The 22,071-nt window shown below is 37.1% G+C and overlaps 1 protein-coding gene across 1 annotated transcript; it reads right to left on the bottom strand.

Moving 5' to 3' along the window:
- Positions 1–32: 32 nt before the first annotated feature.
- On the bottom strand, positions 33–21,966 carry LOC110040055 (kinetochore protein Nuf2-A-like). Its single transcript, XM_020745243.2, has 18 exons — positions 21,757–21,966; positions 21,354–21,425; positions 19,933–20,015; positions 19,194–19,255; positions 17,863–17,890; positions 17,218–17,287; positions 14,502–14,575; positions 14,113–14,149; positions 13,613–13,669; positions 9,808–9,870; positions 9,144–9,233; positions 5,892–6,005; positions 5,503–5,561; positions 4,937–5,021; positions 4,088–4,194; positions 3,514–3,601; positions 3,186–3,260; positions 33–1,922 (listed from the first exon to the last, which is right to left on the bottom strand). The coding sequence occupies exons 1-18, from the start codon at positions 21,877–21,879 to the stop codon at positions 1,857–1,859; spliced, it is 1,353 nt and encodes a 450-aa protein (XP_020600902.2). The 5' UTR covers positions 21,880–21,966; the 3' UTR covers positions 33–1,856.
- Between the last annotated feature and the right edge of the window lie 105 nt (positions 21,967–22,071).

Raw genomic sequence — 22,071 nt, 5'->3', positions numbered from 1 at the left:
GGTTACTTTTCTTATTATAAAAGAAAAACACATTCTATTATGTCACAAAAGATTGGCTTCTTTTTCTAGCAGCCATTTATTGTTTTCTGCAGCAACCCGTGTTTTTACTCAACAATAAACATTGCATAATAGTGTACGGTTTAAACACGAACGCGCATTACATTGTATGTAAGGAACTCTTACCCTTTTATAGTGTGCATTAGTGTTTAAAATTGGTTGTACAACTCATGTTACATAGTTGGTGTACATGTGCACTGTGTATGAGTTGTAATCCAATTATACGGTGGCCCACAACTGTCACATCAAAAACAAATTGCTCACATCAAAAACAAATTGCTCACATCAAGAACAAATTGCTCACATCAAAAACAAATTGCTCACATCAAATTCAAATTGCTCACATCAAATTCCAACCGAACACTAAATTCCACTACAGATAGGTCAGCGGTTGAGCATGCTTGATTGTGTGCAAGGACAATTCAATATGGCGGGTAACGAAAGTGAGCAAGAACTTCACGCTAGCGGGCTCTTTATACCTGTGGAATTTGTAAAGAAACTGTTACTTGATTACAATTACTGCTCCTTTTGCGGCAAACGAGGAGCTTGTGCTAAGATATTATTTCAGTCAAGGATACGAATACGATGTTATCATTGTGTTCCTGTCTAAGTTTCATGGTGAGTGATACAAATCACTCGGTGTGCAACGCAGGGGTGCCGATTTTTATGAAACAGAAGTTAGAACGAGAATACAGCTGGAGCTTGATGACCCTGGTTGTTTATCTAGTTATATAGGCATTTGGCCATTTCATTTGTATTAAACTACCTTTATATCAAACAGAATAAACCGCTAGATACCAGATACTGAAAGTGAATAAGGACAAGTATATTCAAACTGAAAGACAATCTAATGATGAACAACTAAGAGAGTATGAAAAAACCTGGTACATTTGCTTCAGATGAACAGATAAAGAGTCTGTTGACAATTCACAAGGCTAAAAATATATCAGTGACAAAGTATCAAATGGCCTGGTTGTCATACTCTGATGGGAAAAGGGGGATCCTCCTTGATGACATTATAGCAAATCATACTCTGATGGGAAAAGGGGGATCCTCCTTGATAACATTATAGCAATATTTATATTACAAAAGAAAGAAAACAAAAACCCTTTCAATTAAATTTTGCCTGGTAAATAGCTGTCAAATAGCTAGAACACTCAAAACAACGGGACTCGAACGAAAAAATGGCGGTCAAGTGAAAAATCGAGTGAAAACTGGGGATAGTCTTTTTAACGTAGCCGCTGACCAGTAAGTAATGATTTTGTTTTTGTTTTTGATTTTGATGTGAGCGATTAGCAATTTGTTTTTGATGTGAGGAATTTGAATTTGATGTGAGCAATTTGCTTTTGATGTGAGCAATTTGCTTTTGATGTGAGCAATTTGAATTTGATGTGAGCAATTTGTTTTTGATGTGAGCAATTTGAATTTGATGTGAGCAATTTGTTTCTGATGTGAGCAATTTGAATTTGATGTGAGCAATTTGTTTTTGATGTGAGCAATTTGTTTTTGATGTGAACAATTTGTTTTTGATGTGAACAATTTTTTTTTGATGTGAGCAATTTGTTTTTGATGTGACAGTTGTGGGCCACCGTACAATTAAACTTGTACCAACTATGTTTTTAATCTACATGTACACTAATTTATTGCTGATTACCCACTGTCACTGAGTACTTGAATTCAAACCCTTGCCAACCAGTAAAGTATAACAACCAAGTGAAACACGTGTAACTGTATTCTACAAGTTTATCACAAAACAGATGCAAAATTTCATCATATCACTGTTCATGTACATGTATGTTTTATCTGTTGTTGGCAGTCATGACTTTATCCCAGCCTCTGTTTAGTCCTTGGTGGTAGTTTTCCAGCTGAAAACATGACAAAATGAGTTGAGACTGGATGCAGTTTGCATGTTGACAATAAAATTGAATAAAAGAGTTATTAACCATGCGGCCATGGACTGAGTGCGGTTCATGTTCTATCCGGTCCCCCCCCCTCCCCCCCCCCCCCCGCTTTGTTGGCAACCAGACCCAAACTCCCTCTCTCCCAAATTTTGAGTCACTCAACATGTGATGTTTATTCGCCAAAAGCTGTTGAAATATTAATACACGGACAATTTTACGGATATTGTTTTCCTTGTTGTGGGTAAAATATATTTTCTTTTGGTTTTATCGAAGCGTTGGATTCAAAGGGAATAATAAATACGCTAAAAAAGGTATTATGTCAGCCATGGAATGTGCTGACGTTGCAGCTTTCACTTTCGCTACGTGACAAATAAGATCATGTTTACTTTGCAAGTTTATTTCACCAGAAGTGACAGTCATTAATTTATTTGCAATTTTGCGAGTATTTCTAGTGGTTTTAGGCAAATGGAATAAATTCTTTGGCTGTTTCATTGCAGCAAGTTCATAGATCGGAAGGAAAATTAAATATTTGCAAGCCAAGCAAAGAACGTGTCAAAATGTGCAAGGATTATGTTATTGGTAGGAAAATAACCACCGTACTAAAGATAGCTGTGAATAACATAATTCTTAAATTATGTGACTTGTGTGACTACTTTGCTAGCCCTTTACTCATTGAAAAACCAATTAAATTTAATCATGACTTTTAATGGTGTTATTATTGTAGCCTTTGTATTGTTCATGCCCATAGATATCCCAAAGAAAGTTCCAGATTAAGAACAGTACGTCATCTGAGTTTTCACAATGGCTACGAGTACGACTGATGGTGCAATAATACAGTTTGTGTTGATCAAGTGACATGGTGTCTACAGTAATCAATGAATCATCAAGTACTGCTTTGGAATGTGCACTGCAATGTTACTGTAGTGCTAAGAAAACAGTTAAATTTTAAAGGTGCAGTTATAAGAACTAAAAGATCTTCTTGTATATACATGAAGGATGAGGTTGGCATTTCCATGAAACAAAATAATGTTAACTGTCATATCTCTGGAGTGTATACATCACATGTACATGTAGCAGTAGGTGTTACAGTCCTCCAGAACATGTACAATTTACATGTACTGAGTGCTGTTCATGTGTTCCAAGTAGTTAAAAATGTTCTGAGCTTTACATGGTACCATATACAAGTTATACTGGGAGATTTCCATGTTGGCAATGGGATTTCCATACCTGGGCTAGCATCTGTTGATATGCTGTACGTAACTTCTCCATGTCTTGTTCATGAAAGTCTTCCTCTTCCTTGACCTGTGGTATTTCAAAATTTACATTCAAATCTCAAACTAGCAATGAAACATTTATAGTAAATAATTACAGTCCTGTTGACTGTGCTACATGCATCTCAATTAAATGTCTCATGAAGGAAATAAAAATGTCCCGGTCTGGTTTCACCTCTTAAGATTTTGAATCTGAATCTGAAACCTTCAATGATTTAGTACAGAATACTCTCTGTCAAAACAGTTCCTGTTGTATAAAAAGCAATAATTTTAACAGAACATACCATTCTTGATAGATTGGTGATCTGGTTGTCTAGTCCCTCCAGGTAATTTTCCTTTTCTGCTAGTTTCTTTTCTAAATGCGTTTGCTCCCTTCAAAGTAAAACAAAATTTTTCATTTAGTCCAAAGTCAATGCTGTACATGTATGAATACAATGTACCATGTCCTCACTTAATAGGTGAAGATGTGAACTGGGTGATTTGGTGAACAAAAATTGTTGTTATCATGATAAGACAAGGTGACTCTGACAGTCCATACATGTATGGCAGGACATAATACTATTTAAAAACTTAGGGATGACTGAGAAAAGAAAGACAGGCATTTCTTTTATGAAGCTCTGTAAATGTGTATAAAACCTTGGACAGGGAAGAAATATAATTTTGGCATGGAAAATGTACCGTCCAATAACAGTGTACAATAGCCATTCTCAAATTTGTGTAGTTACTGACAATAAAATCATTGTGGATATAATTTCAAGAAGAAACTACATTAAATTTGTACAAAATTTTTCAACTACCAAGGATGCCTCACGTGTATGTGGGATTGAAATACAAGGGTAACTGAGCGATATTATTTACCGTTTTAATTGATCTGTTGCATCATGGGTGGCAGCAACCCTCTTGTCATATTGCCGCATAAGGCGGGAAAGTTTCTCTTGTTTGGAGGCTTGCTGGCGGCGGAGTTGCTAAAATATTAAAATTCCAAGTTTAATCAATCAAATCAATCAAAAACTTTACTGATGTGTCAAAATTTAGGTAGCCAACAGGAAACACTCCTCTACTAATTGGGGAGGCTTGATGTTTTCTATTTTGTTACTGAAGTGTGCACATGAAGTAACAATCTGAACATGCAGTTACCTTGCAGTTAAGCTAATGGTACAGGTTTAAAAGTTATGATGGTACAGGTTTAAAAGTTATAAGATTACAATCACTGACCACATACAGTGTAGTTGTGACACTGCCTGAATCCCCCTCCCCCCCCCCCCCCCCACATGAAAGTTGTGACCCCTCAAAGAAGTATTTAATATGGAAAAAGGCTGCTGCATTGTATAATTTATATAATCATGTAAATCTGAAAGTAACAAAGGTTGTTACATTGTACAAAATTAATGTAGATTTACAACTATACAGTACTGTACGTGGTTCAAGTAAATACAACTTCATTCACTTGAAAATTACAATTCATTTTATTGCAAGATCTGAAGACGTGGAACCAATTTTTACCAGCTGACTAGAATGGGCATCAAAGAATGTGTACCACTACATGTAGTTAGCAGAAATTCTGTACTATGTGATTTTTAATGGTTGAATTGCTAGGAAAGGAGCCCCCGATCCTCTCCTCTCTTCTTGGGGCAAAATGTAGACTGGACTCGAGAGAGCTGGGGAATCAAGCCTAGAATTTTCAGTGGATATAAATTGGATTCATACCTCTATTTTGGCAGTCATGTCTCGCAGCACCTCTTTTTGGCTGACATTTTTATCTTGCAATTCTTCAAGCTTGGCTGTTTCCTCCCTGCAAGAACAAATAAAAAAATATTGAACCTGTAACATCCAATACAATAAGATTGCAAACTACTCATATGTGCATAATAATGCGAATGAAGAACTGCACCTATCATTGGTTATGGCAGGTGTTTGTGTGGTTTACATGTGTAAAGCATCTGACCACATGTAGGTAGAGGTTGGCATTTGCAGGTTTAATTTTAAGGTAAAACATTTCATTCTCCATTTTCTCCTTTCTTAATATGTAGAGTGATGTAGTATTGATTCATTCAAAAAAATTCTGTCTACAGTCTGTTAAATTTAGTAGGAAGGAAGAGTAGGAACCAAAAGCCTGTTTGGAACAGTTCACATAGTTACAAGTATATTTTATTTTTTTATTTTTATTATTAGTTTTTTGAGCATTCCAAGATTATTCAGTTTTTAATAAACAAATTAAATAGTCAGATCAACAGACATGTACATAACGATAACTTAAATAACAGGTCCATTACCGCAGTTTATCCATGTCAAGCCCTATTCCTGTAATCATTTTCAAGGCTGTCTGGCCATCCTGCAAGAAATTCACCAGAAAATAAAACTTAAGTTAACAAGTTTGAAAATCGCCAGCTACTTTGTTGAGCTTTTTGTCTTATTCTGATTCATTGGTTAAATCAACCTTTGATCTAACCTGATAAATCCACCTACATGTACTTCAAAAACTTCACAACATCCCCTTGATTACATGATTGTACATAATACTCATACAGCCATGTATATTAATTATGGGAAGACGGTAATAGAAGAGACTGGAGCGGACAAAGAGTTGAGTGCATGTTCTATGCAAAAAGAGTACTGAAGGACTTCTCCCTGAAGCCATGTGTATTTGAAAGTTTTAACACACCTCAGTATACTGTAGGCTGCTATCTTGCTGAGCACAAATTTCTTGTAGCCTGGCATTTCTTTCGTCCCTTGCTTCTCTAACAGACTGCACTGCGCTTGTCAGACGAGCCAATTCCTTCCAAAATACAGGTGTAGGAACAATTAGATTACAGTCAAAACAAAAAAAAATCACAGCTGTTAACTTAAAAATGGAACTTTGTTTTATGTAATTCGTTTAGTCAAAACATTTTTATTAGTGGTACGGGGTAAAAGCTAGTGTTGTGGTTCATGAAGATTGCAGATCATTTTTCCAAGGACTATTCTGACAATAATAATAATAATAATAATAATAATAATAATAATAATAATTAATAATAATGATAATAATAAATAATTTATTGGGCTCACTAAAATTCTTCACTTAAACTTTAAGTGATAATCATTCACAGCACAAAACAATTTACAAGAACAATTGTATTAAGATCGTTATAAAAGGAATAATACCGGTAATAATAATAATAATAATAACAATAATAATAACAATAATAATAATAATAATAATAAATAACGCTGTTTTACGACGGTAACATTGGTTACTGATGACTGAAATGGTTTACATATGGCCCTCCCTAAGCTAATCTAAAACCAGAGTGTAAACCTAAAATAATTACTATTATTAAATTCTCAGCCTCGGATAATGCAATTCCAGCTTTCTGATTGGTTCACTGGATCTCGGTTACCAGCCATTATACCTGCGTTTGACCTTGTATGGAAATGAAAGCGGCAAATGTCGCTCGGCATGAGCTTTTTCGTGTGAAGTGAAGTTTCGACAACAAAAAAAATGGATGAAAAAAGCACATTTGGTGAGCTATCTACACAGGAAATACAGGGAATTATGGACAATGCCGTCCCAGTAACAACAAAAAAGCCACAAAGCTCGAGATAAGAATATTTAACGGCATGTATACGTTAAGTTTCCCTTAAAGTTGCAAAATTAAAATATGACCGGCGAGATTTTACGCATTCATGAAGATTATGTAACAAAAACAAATTTTACCTGAACAGAATGGCTTGCTAGTCCTGGTAGCACCAAATTTTCGAAACCGATATAAGAAATGTCAAAAGAAGAACTGAATGTTCAGTTGAAGTGTTTTTACTCGTCTGCGAGGAAGAAAGATGACACGTAAATTGCAAAAGTTCATTGATTAAATCCATTAAAGCCGCCAGTTGATCATTTCCTTCACATGCCGCCGCACAACAAACCGTTTTCCATTATCTCTGACCAGGCAAATAAGTTATTAGAGCATATGCATTTGTAAAAGGCCGCAGGTAAACAGGCATAATTGCTAGCGTAGTCCATAAGAAACCAGTTTCCAATGAGCAGATGAGGAAACTGTTCGAGTAAGCAAGCTCCGATCAGCCGGGAGCAAGAATCCCGCACAGCTACAGAGGACGACCTAGTTTCATCTCAGTCTCTTGGCCGACAACGACGAGAGAATCAACGACAGCTAGCGCCAACAATTCTGTCCTTGTGAAAAACACCTCAAGGAGTTGAGTGTTTTGAGCTGAACCGAAGTAAGCCCGGTTCTTTACCAGCCACAAAAAACCACCAGGTGGCCTCGGAGATTCTGAAGATGAATCTGACGCTAAAATAGTTTCTGTCCTTGACTCTAAAACTGACCAACAATGAGCTCCACACATACAGCTCGAAATGCCAAGGCTTTCAAAGCAAGGGAATCCTGAGAGAGATCTTGTCGAGAATAATTTTGGCACAACGTCTGTGTCACATGGCGATCAAAGTTTTCCGCAGCATTATTACAATGGCAATGTGCAAGTGCACAATTATTTGGCTCTTCTCCATGACTCGAACTTGAACGCTTTTCAAACTTTCTGACCAAGGTTATATCTCCTTCATTTGATAGACGTTTCTTGAATTCTACTTGATTGCAATTTCATTCAGCAAATTCGCTAGCTTCGCTCTCAAATTTTTCATTCAACTAATTTTACAAACGGCGCGCATGTCATGTGATTTCCCACTTGTTGTTGTTTTTGTCACATCGACTTCCGGTCGTTTTGTAAAATTAAAATCCAATAAAATTAAGCTATATTTCCAAAAATACAAACGCACCGAATTTAATAAAACAATTATTCCATTCGCGCTTGTTGGATATGAGATTGGTGATAGCCAACTCGGCCCTACGGGCCTCATTGGCTATTTACCATCTCATATCCAACGCACGCTCATGGAATAATTGTTAAATAATTAAAATTAATCCATATGTGTAGTTAATATTAAAACGGAGTTTTCTAATGTCATTTGTCTTTGGATTTCCATTAATATATAGATTTAGGCCAGCCTAAAAGCGTAGCTCCTGGGCCGCGTTGTTCAGAGCCCGATTAAGCTAACCCAGGAAAAGGTAGAATTTTGATTTGAGTTTTGTAACTTTGCAGTGACGTTTTCTGTATATTGTTTGGCCTTCTGTTTTGAGTTTTAATAATCACCATATACACAAAACAAGGGAGCAAAAAAAAATTGTGTAGAACAAGAAGTTATAATTCAGTTAACTTTTTATCCTGGGTTAGTGTTAACCCACTTCCAAACAATCCTACCCTGTTTTTAACAAGTTAACCTGACATGAGCCTGCGATCCAATCAAAAACCAGCACTTGGTCAGCGGTCAAATTCGAAAAAACATGTGACCTCGATGAGCTATAAACTTGAGCCTATGATATGGTCACGTGATACTGTTCAGTGGATACCTTGTTTCGACAGGTGTCAATTGATCATAACATGGATGTCCAATATCAAAGAAGTACATGATAAACCAAGGCTCTCAACCTATGATACTGGAGTATGGCCGCCATGTTGCATGACTCTGTCGTCACCGTCATCACCATCATGCGTATGCGCCCACGAGCAATACCGCTATCCATGATAACCATGAAAAAATCAACTCAAGGGTTTCCTTTTCTTGCCTATATGAGTATGGGGCTCAGCTTGGGGGCCCTTTGGGCCACCTGAACTCCACTAAAAAGCACTTTTGTGAAAGTGTATCTCCAACAGATGGTTCAATTCTGTTCCACAGACGAGTTGCACTGGAATGAAAAGGCCTGAGGCCTGAATTTTTCTTATACTTTGGCATAATAAGATCAACAGCAATTTAGCAACATTCAAGGAAGTTTTGTCTGTAGAAACACATGTAAATCATAAAATCTGTATCATATATTAAGTAGTCTAGGGGACACAAAACACAGGCCCATCTTATTGTACTTACCCCTTTAAATCTCTCAGGTGACTGAACAATCTTGGCTTTTAGGCTTTCACAATCTTGCTTCAGCGCTGCCAAGTTTACTTTCACCTCAGCCTGGAATATATTACATAAACTCATTGTCACTAGCAAACAAAAGAACATTTTTTGGCCAACAAAAAATACGCCATTGTCTTTTATATTATTATTTTATATTATTATATTTTTATATTATAATGAGTTCCCCATCACCCCAGTTCACTCACTGGGTGTGTCCGCCAACCGCCCAAGGGTTTCTGCCCTCATTCATTATCTCTGGGTGTGTCCGCCAACCACCCAAGTTTCTGCTTCAATGGGATTTGTGTCCGCTAACTGCCCCACTTTGTGTTGTACTTTGGGGTTTGAATCCGCTAACCGCCCCACTTTGTTTGCAGGGTGTGTCCGCTAACCACCCAATTACCTGTCCAGGGTGTATCGCTACCACCCACTCTTGTTGCTATCCTAGGGAGCACCCAGTGTCCATAGTCCCATTTACTGCCAGATTTGTCTTGTTTTTATTCATGCAATTAGAGAGCGAATTGTTAACTTTTATATTATTATACATGTAAGGGGTCTCATTGTAATGTTAATCATACCTAATTATCAAATAAATAAAATACATGCAGGTGGCAGCAAATGATGAAAGTCCAACCTTTTTAGAACTTAGTTCAGCATTGTAGGTCTTCAGTTGTTGAAAGTTTTTCACTTCTGTAGCCTAATAACATTTGGAAAAAATTACAGTGTCAATAAAAGATCTTTGATATAGGGTACATGCAAGAGACATGTAAACATGTACAGTTAAGAGTAATTGCCACTAAAAATCAAAGAAATCGTGGCCACGGTCGAAAAATCGATTTTGCTCATAATTTGCCAGTTTGAAGGCCTAGGTAAGTAACTGAAGGAAATCAAGTTAGTTTTTTGAAATATCCAATATAATGGCAGAAATTCACGAAAAATGGTTATCGCACCGAAAGCTTAGATTTCACTTTGCGGTAATCCGAAATTTTACACTTTTCAGCTTTTTGCTACACAGTCGTTTACATCGCTGTGAAACGTTCTCAACTTTAAATGTATACATTGATTCTTCCTTAATCAAGAGATAGTGATTATTTTTATTTCTTGTGTTTTCTGGCCGAACTGAGCCCCGATTAAGTAGACATACTTTTCTAATTAAAACAAAACTCAAAAGTTATGCAAATTCAGTGAGGAAAAAAGCTGACCGGTAGTGCTTCAAATCGTCTGATATTCTAGCAAAAGACAGTTCAGTCGATGAATTTTAGGCTTACGGATTCATTTTTGTGGGATCTACCAACAATTTTGCATGAACGCCGATCAAAAATCGAGAAAATTGCAATTCAGCCCCTTTGAAATTTGCAATGTAACGCAACACACTAGAATAGGTAAAAATTTTTTGTTGGCTTGAGACAGGACAATCAAAGCCTATTAATGTCTTTAACGTTTGAAACGCTTTAGAAATAATATTTAACTTAGAAATTGCCTGTAATAGCTAAAAAACACGAGTAGAACCAAACTTAATCGCTCCCTAACTCTCCCTGTTTTGTGTCACGCATGATACACTTGGCCGATGCTACAATCTTGGAAATGACAATCTGTGGCGAAGGTCAAGTAATTTATGCAGCTTCAGGATAAGTGACGGAGTGTTTGAAGCGTTCAAAGTATTTCCCCACTAGTTAGTCTTAGATTCCCTTTGCGTTTAGATAACTCCTCCCAGAAGCAATTCAAATCTGCAGGAGCAAGGATATTCGGGACCGCTAAAACGCACTGTTCAGCTTTCTCAAATACCAACGCGTACTAGAGCTTTACACTGCAATTCATGGTGCTACTATGCAGCGAGTACGTGACGGACTTGGAAGATGCGTCAAATCTGTAGAAGATGATGGAGCTTTCTCCAGAACTCAACCTTCAATCGCTTTTTCAAATTATGCGATATTCAGCTATCAGTTTGCTTTCCTTTGCAGCTTTGTCCAGTACAAAAAGCCTACCTTTGCATTCAGCTCATTGATCGGGGTGGAAAAAGAGACGTCAGTATCAGTTTCATGATCAACTTGCAGGGCGAGAAAGGAAGAGAAAAGAGTTGAATTGCATTGATAATGCTGGGGTGGGGATGAGAGAAAACTCCTGATAAAAATTGCCTTGTTTACAAACCAAATTTGTGACGCCACGGTTGGTTTTCATTGCTATTTAGCACTGAAGCATGAAGCATTTTTGTAGCCAATGACATGTCGGTATATCTTTAACCTACGTTGTGGTTTACGCTTCTGAAAAAATTAGTGCTACCTACTCTTTATCATGCTTTATCATGTAGTCTTGTGGATCGTTTTATACCACCAACTACTGCCTCATTCAGTTGACGAACCTTTCTTCGACCCTGGTTTAACAAGCTTTTCAGTTCAAATGAATTAACAAGAAATAATTCGAAAACACAAGTATCCTGTAAGATGTTGGATGTTGCAACAAGGTGGCCAAACGTAATTAAGCAAATTGCGTGTGTGCAACATTGGTGACATTCTTGTGCGCGTCAATTTTTTTTCCTTGCTTCTAGTCCAGTTCTGGCCCTTTCTCTGTCACGAAACGTCGGGAGAGAGCCGAGAGAGAGGGACCCTCCCTCTTGACGTTGCGTGACAAGGAGAGGGCCAGAACAGGACTACCTTGCCTCTGGATAGTCATTGAGGGTGTGACCGTTTTAAAAGTACAGAAATTATTTATTTATTATTCCTAAAGTATTTGCTTACCTCGACTTCCTTCAATGATGAAAACCTTTAGCACAAGGACTGGCGTGTTGCTTTTTATCAGGTCAGACTGATTTTAAAGTACAAGCCAGTAGGTGCAAGTCAAGGAGGAATATGTGTTGTTATCATTGAGGAGAGTTTCTGGTTCTCTGTTCATCAAAGACTTCAGTCGTCACTGGTGCGCCTGAGCCCACAGGGAAGAACTGTTCTGAATCTTCTAGTAAATTCACAGACTTGAATAAATTTCCATTTGCCATGTGTGCAATTTCCACAGATCCTTGAGTGACATGAATCAACTTCTGGACCTGTACCTAATCAGGAGCTGGTCATGGGCTCCTGACCTAATCAAATGAGATTGTCGATTCCAAGAAGTTTCTCGGTTTCTTGAAACGCACACATTCGCCAAAAATATTCTTCACGTATGTCTCAATGCGATAAAATCTGAAGGACTTTTAGTGGCTTTTGATATTCTTGTTACACTGTATGAGTGGTATGACCGCAACTGTGTGGCGGCACAAATTCCACCGTATTGAAGAATGAACTCGCGCGGGGCGTCTTTAACTCGTCCAGCTTACTTCGATTCTTCTTTGATAAGTGTGTTGTTTGCTTGGTTATCGATACAACATTAACTTTTCGTGGGAATAGATAGCCTCCTACTGGCTGGCAACGGCATAAAGCTTGTAATCCCTAACATCGTTCCAATATGTATATACTATTGGGACCTTTTTTACTTCGTTCGGCGGGTTAACTGGGCAATCTTCTCTTATTAATGCATGATTTCGCACATCAACAACAAAGATCTTGTTATTAAAATTTGACTCATTTTGAACGGTGAAAAAATGGTTTCAAATTTGTTTCCCTTGAAAAATCGCTTGAGCGTGACACTGGGCAGCGAGAAGATAGAGAGTGCGATTTAAAAGTTTGGTGTTTCTTTTTCGCTTTTTTTTAAACTCTTGTCGGCGATTTTTTTTGTAAGTTAAATACTACTTTTAAAGCTTTTCAAATGTAAAAGACCTTCATAGGCTTTGATTGTCCTGTCTCAAGCCAACAAAAATGGTCTTACCTATTTTAGCGTATTGCATTACATTGCAAATTTCAAAGGGGCTGAATTGCAATTTTCTCGATTTTTGATCGGCGTTCATGCAAAATTGCTAGTAGATCCCACAAAAATGAAACTGTAGGCCTACAATTCATTGGCTGAACTGTCCTTTGCTAGAATATCAGACAATTCGAAGCACTACCGGTCAGCGTTTTTCCTCACTGAATTTGCATAACTTTTGAGTTTTGTTTTAATTAGAAAAGTATGTCTACTTAATCGGGGCTCAGTTCGGCCAGAAAACACAAGAAATAAAAACAATCACTATCTCTTGATTAAGGAAGAATCAATGTATACATTTAAAGTTGAGAACGTTTCACAGCGATGTAAACGACTGTTTAGCAAGAAGCTGAAAAGTGTAAAATTTCGGATTATCGCGAAGTGAAATCTAAGCTTTCGGTGCGATAACCGTTTTTCGTGAATTTCTGCCGTTATATTGGATATTTCAAAAAACTAACTTGATTTCCTTCAGTTACTTACCTAGGCCTTCAAACTGGCAAAGTATGAGCAAAATCAATTTTTCGACCGTGGCCACATTTTTAGAATTTTCTTTGATTTTTACTGACATTTACTCTTAAAAGTTCCAAATTGTAGAAGCCTTTTGTACTGACCTGTTGTTTGTTGAGTTCACTGACACTATTCTGCAATTCTTGGACTTCACTATCAAGCTATTGATCAGAAGCAAATAAGTTATGACATTTTCTGTGATAAACATACATGATATTCTTATGTATGTGCAGGTCATTTATCAGTATTGTCAACATATCATGCAGTTTTATTGTTGGCTGATAATTTAAATTTGAAGTTTAAATGATTTTACGTTGTACATGTAAATAGTTTACTGTCATCTAATAGCGGCATTGTTTCTGGTTGCCCCAACAATTCAAGTTTAAACGCTAGTTTTCGGTAACATAGGCATAGGCAATGTAAGGAAGGTCCCTACACTATTCCGCCACACACTTGAGCAAAGGGAAAATATATATTTTTATTATTATAGAATTAATCACTGGGATTACGTACATGTATTATGTGATTAGTGTACATCCTACATGTACAAAAAAGTTATTTTTTTATCAGCTTATCAATATCATACTGCTGTTCAGTCCCATACCTTCTGCACTTGTTGCTCCTCCTCTGCTCTTTTTGCTCTGTAAATATCAGCAAAGATAATAACTGTATACAGTTTTATCATATCTTACAGATACTGTTTGGTCTGCGATTGGTGAATTTAGCAGGCCATAATCTATTGTACAGCCTGCTTGAAATTGAAGCTGTTCTTGTTGCCAAAAATGTCAAGCTTTCTTGACATTGATGGTAGAGAAACGTGCAAGCCTTTTCATTTTCTTAAAATTCTGACAGAACATACATACATACATGTGCATTGTACATTGCCTGCAACATGCAATTACTTTTTAAATTGATGTACAATCATGTATTTATTTCATGTACCAATAATTAAATAGAAATAATAGACAGTAATTAAAACAGTAATTATTTTACCTGAGTTCCAATATTTTCTGCTGGAGTTCTTTATTTCGTGCAATCAACTGCTGACGTTGTTCAGTAGCTGTGTCCTGTATTTAGTGAAATAATTTAAAATAAATTAAAAAGTACTATCAAATTTCTAGTTAAAATATGTAAAATGTCAAATTGAATCATTTTCCCTCAAGTAAATTTCTTCGATTTAATGCTCTACACGAACAATTGCCATAACACTAGAACCTAACCAAGGTTGCCATTTAAAACAAGGCACAACACCTCCTCCCCCCTCTATTGAACATGTACAACTTGTAAAGAGTAAGATAAGACTTCATCCAATGTGTGTGTTCCCAAGAAAATAAGCAGTGTTTCAGCCAGAAAAATTTAACTTGAGGGCCAAAGTGGCCCCTGAAGATCTTTTTTAGGGGCCAATTTTTAACTGATGACGTATTGTGTGACGTCATCGCTTTGTGCTGGCATGCATGCATTCCTTTGGATAGTGATTTCGCATAGTTTGTCGCACTTATGTCCGTGCGCTTATGTCATGCACGATTTATCCCCTTGTGGAAGCGAAATGCACTCTGGGAGTCCCTTTGCTGCTTTCCTTTGCTGTTTGTAGGTTCAGCAGAGTGCATTTAATTGTAGCTTTTAAAAGAAGATTTAGGGGTGGATTTTGGTTTAAACAGTATCGGATAAATTTGCGTTCACGGGCAAACTCATAATAAGAACATATCCTCCATACATACAAGTTTGGATAGACAAGTAAGTTGCACAGGTGATAGGTGAAGGCTTTGCAGCTTTCCTTTGCTGTTTGTAGGATCAGCAGACTGCTTTTACTCAATATGACAAGTATACAGTTAAAACAACAAATTAATTTCCGGTGAGGTAAGTAGTGTGGCCAAATATTTTTAGAGATAATAAGGTGTCGATTTCAGAGAGAGTAACATTCCTTTGCGGCTTTCCTTTGCTGTTTGTACGATCAGCGGAGTGCTTTTAATTTCAGCTTTTAAACGAAGATTTGGGGGTTGATTTTGGTTTATACAGTGTCGGATAAGTTTGCACTCACTGGCAAACTCGTGATAAGAACATATTGTCCATATATACAAATTTAGATAGACAAGCAAGTCGCACATGCGACAGCTGAAGGGTCTACATAAAATTTACGGATTGGTAGTGCAGTTGTACTTTTGCCAGTCTTGAAGTGAATTGAATGAGCATTGTATGAACACTGAAATATACAGTTTACAGTAGTGATAATAAAGTCAGGGTAAGATTCATTTGCAGTTTTCAGTTTTTTATGAAGTTTTGGAAATGTGCTGTTTTATATTTTCTGTCAAAAAAAGAGTGGTTGTGATTAAACAATTGATAATTATTATTGTTTTGTCAGGGTAAAGACAATATGATTGTTCATTGATGACAAGTATACGGTTAACAACAAATTAATTTTCTGTGAGGTAATTAGCGTTGCCAAATATCTTTAAAGATTATAAGGTGTCGATTTCAGAGAGAGAAACTTGTATTTTGTGGCTTTCCTTTGCTGTTTGTAGGATCAGTGGAGTGCTTTTAATTTCAGCTTTTAAACGAAGATTTGAGGGTGGATTTTGGTTTATACAAAGTCGGATAAATTTACACTCACAGACAAACTCATAATAACATATCTTTGATACATACAATTTTAGATAGACAAGCGGGTTGCACACGAAATTTGACAAGTCAAGAGAAAATGATTTTCTCTTGGACAAGTATATGGTTAAAACAACAAATTAATTTCCGGTGAGGTAATTAGCTTTGCCAAATATCTTTAAAGATAATAAGGTGTTGATTTCAGAGAGAGGAACTTTTCAGCGGAGTGCTTTTTATTTGGGTTGGTACATTTTGCTGACCCCTAACACATGTACTAACAAGATGGACCTGGTACATGAACTACTTGAATGAACCACCAATGGACTACCCTAAATGTACATGTAAACCCCTAAAATTTCTAACCCAAAAGTTTAAGAATCAGTTTGTCTGCTCATGTTCCAATCTTCTAGGAACAATTGTTAAACATCATCACTTCTGCATGCGTTGCATGCCGTTTATTTAGGAAAGGGGCCAATAAATTGAAAGCTACAGAAGGAAAACATGTATCAGGGTACCAAGGCAAATAAAGCAGTTTATTAGGATCTATGATAAAATTTAATAGTAACTGCTTTTTGAAGTGTTTCTACTCAATAAAGTATCTTTCGAATCAGACACTAGTATGAAGGATCCGTGCATTACAAGGCGATTTCAAACGGTCAGCCATTTTGAAGTTTTCGATGTGAGAGAATCAACACAGCAAAGCAAAAAGATGGATTGACTTCTTTTCTCATGTTGAATGTTTTAGAAGCAAGGATCTTTCAATATGATTTTCTAGAAGGACATAATCTGTGACAAAATAACCGCTATTGATCGTCAACACAGAGAACTGTAGTCGCCATTATGCTGTATTATGGCGACTAAACCAGAATTTTTGGTCGCCAAGGATGAAATGCTTGTTGCATTGGCGACCGTATTGATCACAATTTCGAGCCCTGGGATGGCTTTTAAAATATTATGTCTGTGTTAAGCCTGCAGTCTTGTAAAAGGAAATGGCCAAATTGGCCCTTTTTTCCAATTTTCTGGGGGCCATCTCTGATTGTAATGCCGGATTCCCACAATGGCATGCTCTGGCGAAAACACTGATAAGGAACAAAATAATGACTCGAACACTCACCACTTCTGCAATTGCATTTTCATAAATGTGTTCCCGTGAAGCCTTGAATTTTGTGAAGTTTACAATAGCACTAAAAAATATTAAAATGCATGGAGCATATGAGTCTACATGTGTGTGCACAATTTGTATGTACCTGAAAGGATGTAAAAACTAACCACTGGGACACAGCAGGGCTGTCATTAAGGGCCGTAACCCGTAACACCTGCTATGCCTGAGTATGTTTGATGGGCTCTTGATGTTAAGGGTGAACTGGACTATAGTCGACACAATTCACCTAAAAGGTAACAACTTGAGTTTGTTATGGGTGTGAAGATTAATGCTACAGTTGACTCAAAACTTAATGAAAGCAGACCTGTAAAAGTGTCTCTTGAGCCATTGATAATAGAAAAAAGTGTTGTCTGGGTATTATGCCCCACAGCAATCCTGTTTGTAATATATGCTTGCACATGTTTAGTGTAAAACAAGACTTTGTCAGTCATGCCCAAATTTTGGTCAGCCATTGTTTCATTGACCTGAGTTGTTACATGACTTTTGTACACTGTATTGCAGTTCTGCATCTTTTAAAAATTTACTTGAAAGCACATTCCCTTGAATATTATATATAGGCAATAATTATTGTAAGAAGTCTAGTGTGGCGTGACCTACCTTATACAATGTAGAGTACGCTTTGGTTCTGAAAGTAAAGAAACGGTATCAAGAGACTGACCTAACTGGTGTGTTTGAGTAAAGTACATTCATAAGAACAATAAGTCACTAAAATATATATTCTCTAATGCAAAGATTACAGTGTGTAACTTACAAAATGTACACATATGCTCGTCTATAAAAGTGCCTAATAAACAAGGTTGATTTACATTGTGCTAGAACATTAGTGTATGCAATCGCCGGCATGTGAAGTGTACATAAGGGTACATGTATATATGGTATACATGAATTACATAAATTATTAATTTTGAGGTATTACACAAAGCAGTGTTGAATTGTTTTTTTTTTTTTTTTCAAGAGTTACATGTAGCTCAGCTATCTGTCTGGCAGATGCCTCTGCTTGTACATGCATGAAAGTATTACACATCCACACCACACATCTTTATAATAGCCACCTGCACTCTCTAAAATGATCACAGATTTTTATTCTGACTTTTCACAAGGGTTTCAAAAGGGCCGGGCACTGGGTAAATTGACCAGCTGAGAGGACGATTTTGCCCACCTGGTTTGACCAGTATGTAAGGTGCAGTTGAATATTTTTATATAAACTGATCCATTCAACCAAAATTTCTGGAAATTTCTCGCTGAAAGTGAATGGATCAGCTCGGTCCAACCGGAAAAGTTTCAAAAAAATCGGTCCACCTTTTGGACCACTTTTCTTGGTTGGACCGGTCCGATTGTCATTTGAAAGTGGTGTTTGAACTAATACAGCAAATATCTGGGAACGGTTTCCTCAAAATAACCCATTATACTGGTTAAATTCCTATGCATGAAACAGCTCACACAATATAATTGATATCACTGTCAAAATCATCATCTACAGCTGTAGCTCTAATACGAGCAACAGTGATCCAACACCTCCATTTTAAATGAGCGCAAAGCTCGTTTTGCAAGTGGAATGGAATGAGATCGTTTGGACCCGTCGCGATCCATTCGACGCCAAGAAATTTCAAACCTTAGCCCAGAAATTTTAGTTGAATGGATCGTGCCCATTAATGACTATTATTATTAATTATTACTAAGTTCAGTTTATTTGTTCAAATGCTTTGCCTGCCTGTGAAAACCAGTAGTCCTCCTGCTGAAAATGTCAGTGCACCTTTGGAATTATTCATCGATCAATTGCTGCTCTTATATTGAAATATTTGTTTGTATCACTACAATGCTGTAACAATGGCCACTACTCTACAAGGGACAGTTTATTTTAGTCCATGGCTGTTGTTGAGAGGTTGAAAATTGCATTTGTTGTGAATAATTATGCAATCATGACTTACTTGGTGCAACAATGTCAAAAATGCTGAAATTTTCTATACCACAAGCAAACATGAATCTTTGCCTAAAAGAAACAAAATTAATACAATATGAAGAAGTGAAGTATTGCTTAGTGACAGTTGCATTTGTATCTCACTCCCATGTATAAAACATCACATTGAGTCAATTGTTTCCGGTGTTAGCTCTTGTTTTCTTGCTTACTGGCACATGAATGTGGGAACTGATTAACAATGCTGTTGCCTGGCTTTTAAATCACTACCAACAATCAATCAATATATGAATAAATCTTTATTTAAACATGATACCTTATCATAAAAATGGTCTCCCTAAGAATCGTGTGAAAAATAATATTACACAAAGAATACATGAACTATATATTAACAGGAATACATTTACATAAACAAAGGAACTACTTAACTGAAACAAAGTGTACAATAAAAACCTATATTATTAAAACGTTTTCTAATTTATAGTGCACTAAAAATAATCTTTCCTATTCAATAAGGTTTTAAACACTTTTCTAAAAACTAGGCAGGTGTCTGATTTCCAAGAGAATCTTGTTCCACAGAACAGATCCTCTGTAGTGTAGGCTCCCTTTTGCATATTAGTTCATGTATCTGACTGGATTTATTTATTATGGGTGTCTAGAATACTAAGATTAAGACCTACATGTACATGTAGATGTCGCTACATTGTTGTCTGTGCACAGTAGAAAATATGCTACAGATAATCAATACTCACATGGCTAATGCCAGAATAATCAATGGAGCACTGTCTTCATGAAGTTCTGGGTGTTCAAAGGCATCCATGGACTTGAACTGAGGCTGTTTGCCAAATGAGCGAAGTACGGTACATTTAGTTGCGTCACAGCTTTGAACCACCCCCTTAACCCATTATAAGTAAACTTGTGAACAAGAGTGTACAGTGGTCAAGCTACATCTATGAGTACAGTCGAACCTTGATTATCCGTACCTTGGTTATCCAGATTTCTCGATTATCCGGACTTTTTCTCTAGTCCCAATTTTGTCATGAATATTTATTAGTCATGATCAAGATCCGTAGCAATATTCTTTTTAAAACTATAGCGTTGAAAAGTGCAGTCAAAAGCGAGTTTGTTTTGCTTTTCAAGAGCAAAAGCAGTGCTCACATACGTCGTAACTAATGAAGAACACTCAAATGAGTTCTGATTGGCTCAGAGTTGAGTGGTTCAAGATGTACAGTAGACCATATTGTTTTCCAAATGATTTGTAGAAGTGTTGCTTCATGATTAAATGTTGCTTTATTTAAGCAGTTTTGTTCTTCATAAATAAAATTATATTCATATTTTCGATTATCCAGACCCTCGATTATCCAGACTATTTCGTCTAGTCCCAACGAGTCCAGATAATCGAGGTTCGACAGTATTTTCTTCTGTCTCCCTGTAGTAAAGGGCAGTAAATATGTGAAGTCAGAAGAGGTGCTGTGTTGTATTGTTAGCATGCTAGAGTAGGCCCTGGATTTACAACAGCAATCTGGATTTGAGCCCTACACTAGCTTACCAAGGGTCATAGACCCTCTGCATAAATGGCACCAATATTTGAATAACAATACTTGTACATCCTAAGCCTCACATTCATGCAAAAAATCCTTTGTCTGGAAACATAAGTACGAGGCTATAAGGATGCACAAAGTATTGTTAGTCAAACTCAGGTGCCGCGTATACAAAGGGTCTACTGTGTTATGTTCTTGGGCAAGACATTTCACTCTACAGTACCTCTTATTTGCATACTTTAGTCACTGTGGTGCATTATACAGCTGAGGCATACATGTAACCCAGCACTTTCCCTGCAAGCAGAGGCTCTTTTCCTGGTGTTCGCTGAAGGGAGAAAAGAGCAGACACCAGGAAAAGCAGAACACCATCTTAACACCAGGAAAAGAGCCTTCTGTCAGTGAACACCTGGAAAAGAGCCTCTGCTAGCAGGGAACCCAGCACTGGACAAGCAACTCATACCAGGGAGGGAGTACATTGTATGAAATGCACCTATGTATTATGTAGCTATTTAGCACCTTCTGCTACATGTATGGGATAAGCAGGAAATGATTATAAATCAGTAGCAATTTTTCCCACGACCCAATTAACGTCATTCAAGATATTAATCCTAGGCAATCTCTGTTAAATTTACCTGAGTGAGTAGCTCAGGACAAACACCAAAGTTTGAAAGCACTCCAATGTAGAAACGTTTCATCTGCTGAAACTGAAACATTGAAAGGCTTAACATTATTAACACGCCAATGGAAGAAAGTTCAAGCTTAATTATAATCTGTACTGAATCCTAATAAATAAACTTATTTAGTGTAGCTGATCGAACACAAATATTGTCAAAACGTGAAGCATGACCGGTGCACACAGAGGCTTAGCTTTTCTAACTCATGAACATTCAATTATGTAGCTTTTGGTTTTTATTTGAATTCCTACAAACGGATTTACCAGCTAAGCAATAAAGAACTTGTAGTTAAAAGCTTGTAATCTACACTAATGAACTGTTCCACGAGAGCAAAAAACAAAATCTAAACTGTTCACCATACCTGCGGTCGCATAAGATCATCGATACTTAATGCAACTTGTGATCCAAACATTGACTTGCAATTTGCCACAGCTTCTTCGCTTGTTAAACTGGGAAATCGGAACTTGTTATGTTCGGAAGCCATGGCGAACTCACTGAAAGAAAATAAAATGGCGGACAGTGCGTTTCTCGTTCAAACTGATCCGCTCTTCCTATCGGACATTTTGATTGGCTCCTCCGTTCTGACGTTGAGGAGAAGACACTGGGAACGAGGCTGCCTGGCTGCGTGACGACAATCGCGCGTTTCGAGAAAGAGGTATTCACGCGTGTCACCCTT

Source organism: Orbicella faveolata, unplaced genomic scaffold, assembly GCF_042242905.1.
Source record: "Orbicella faveolata isolate gen_17 unplaced genomic scaffold, um_ofav_v1 contig_26, whole genome shotgun sequence".
NCBI classification, from domain to species: Eukaryota; Metazoa; Cnidaria; class Anthozoa; order Scleractinia; family Merulinidae; genus Orbicella; species Orbicella faveolata.
The sequence above is the reverse complement of the archived record's forward strand: the minus strand, read 5'-3'. Positions and strand labels throughout refer to the sequence as shown.

Bases quoted from the DNA above. Each gene is read 5' to 3' on its own strand.
- LOC110040055 (XM_020745243.2), bottom strand. From the start codon at position 21,879: ATGGCTTCCGAACATAACAAGTTCCGATTTCCCAGTTTAACAAGCGAA. The intron at 3,602-4,087 runs GTAAATAATATC...TTTACTTTGAAG, and splicing joins GCAACAGATCAATTAAAACG to GGAGCAAACGCATTTAGAAA. The intron at 3,261-3,513 runs GTATGTTCTGTT...GAAATACCACAG, and splicing joins TCACCAATCTATCAAGAATG to GTCAAGGAAGAGGAAGACTT.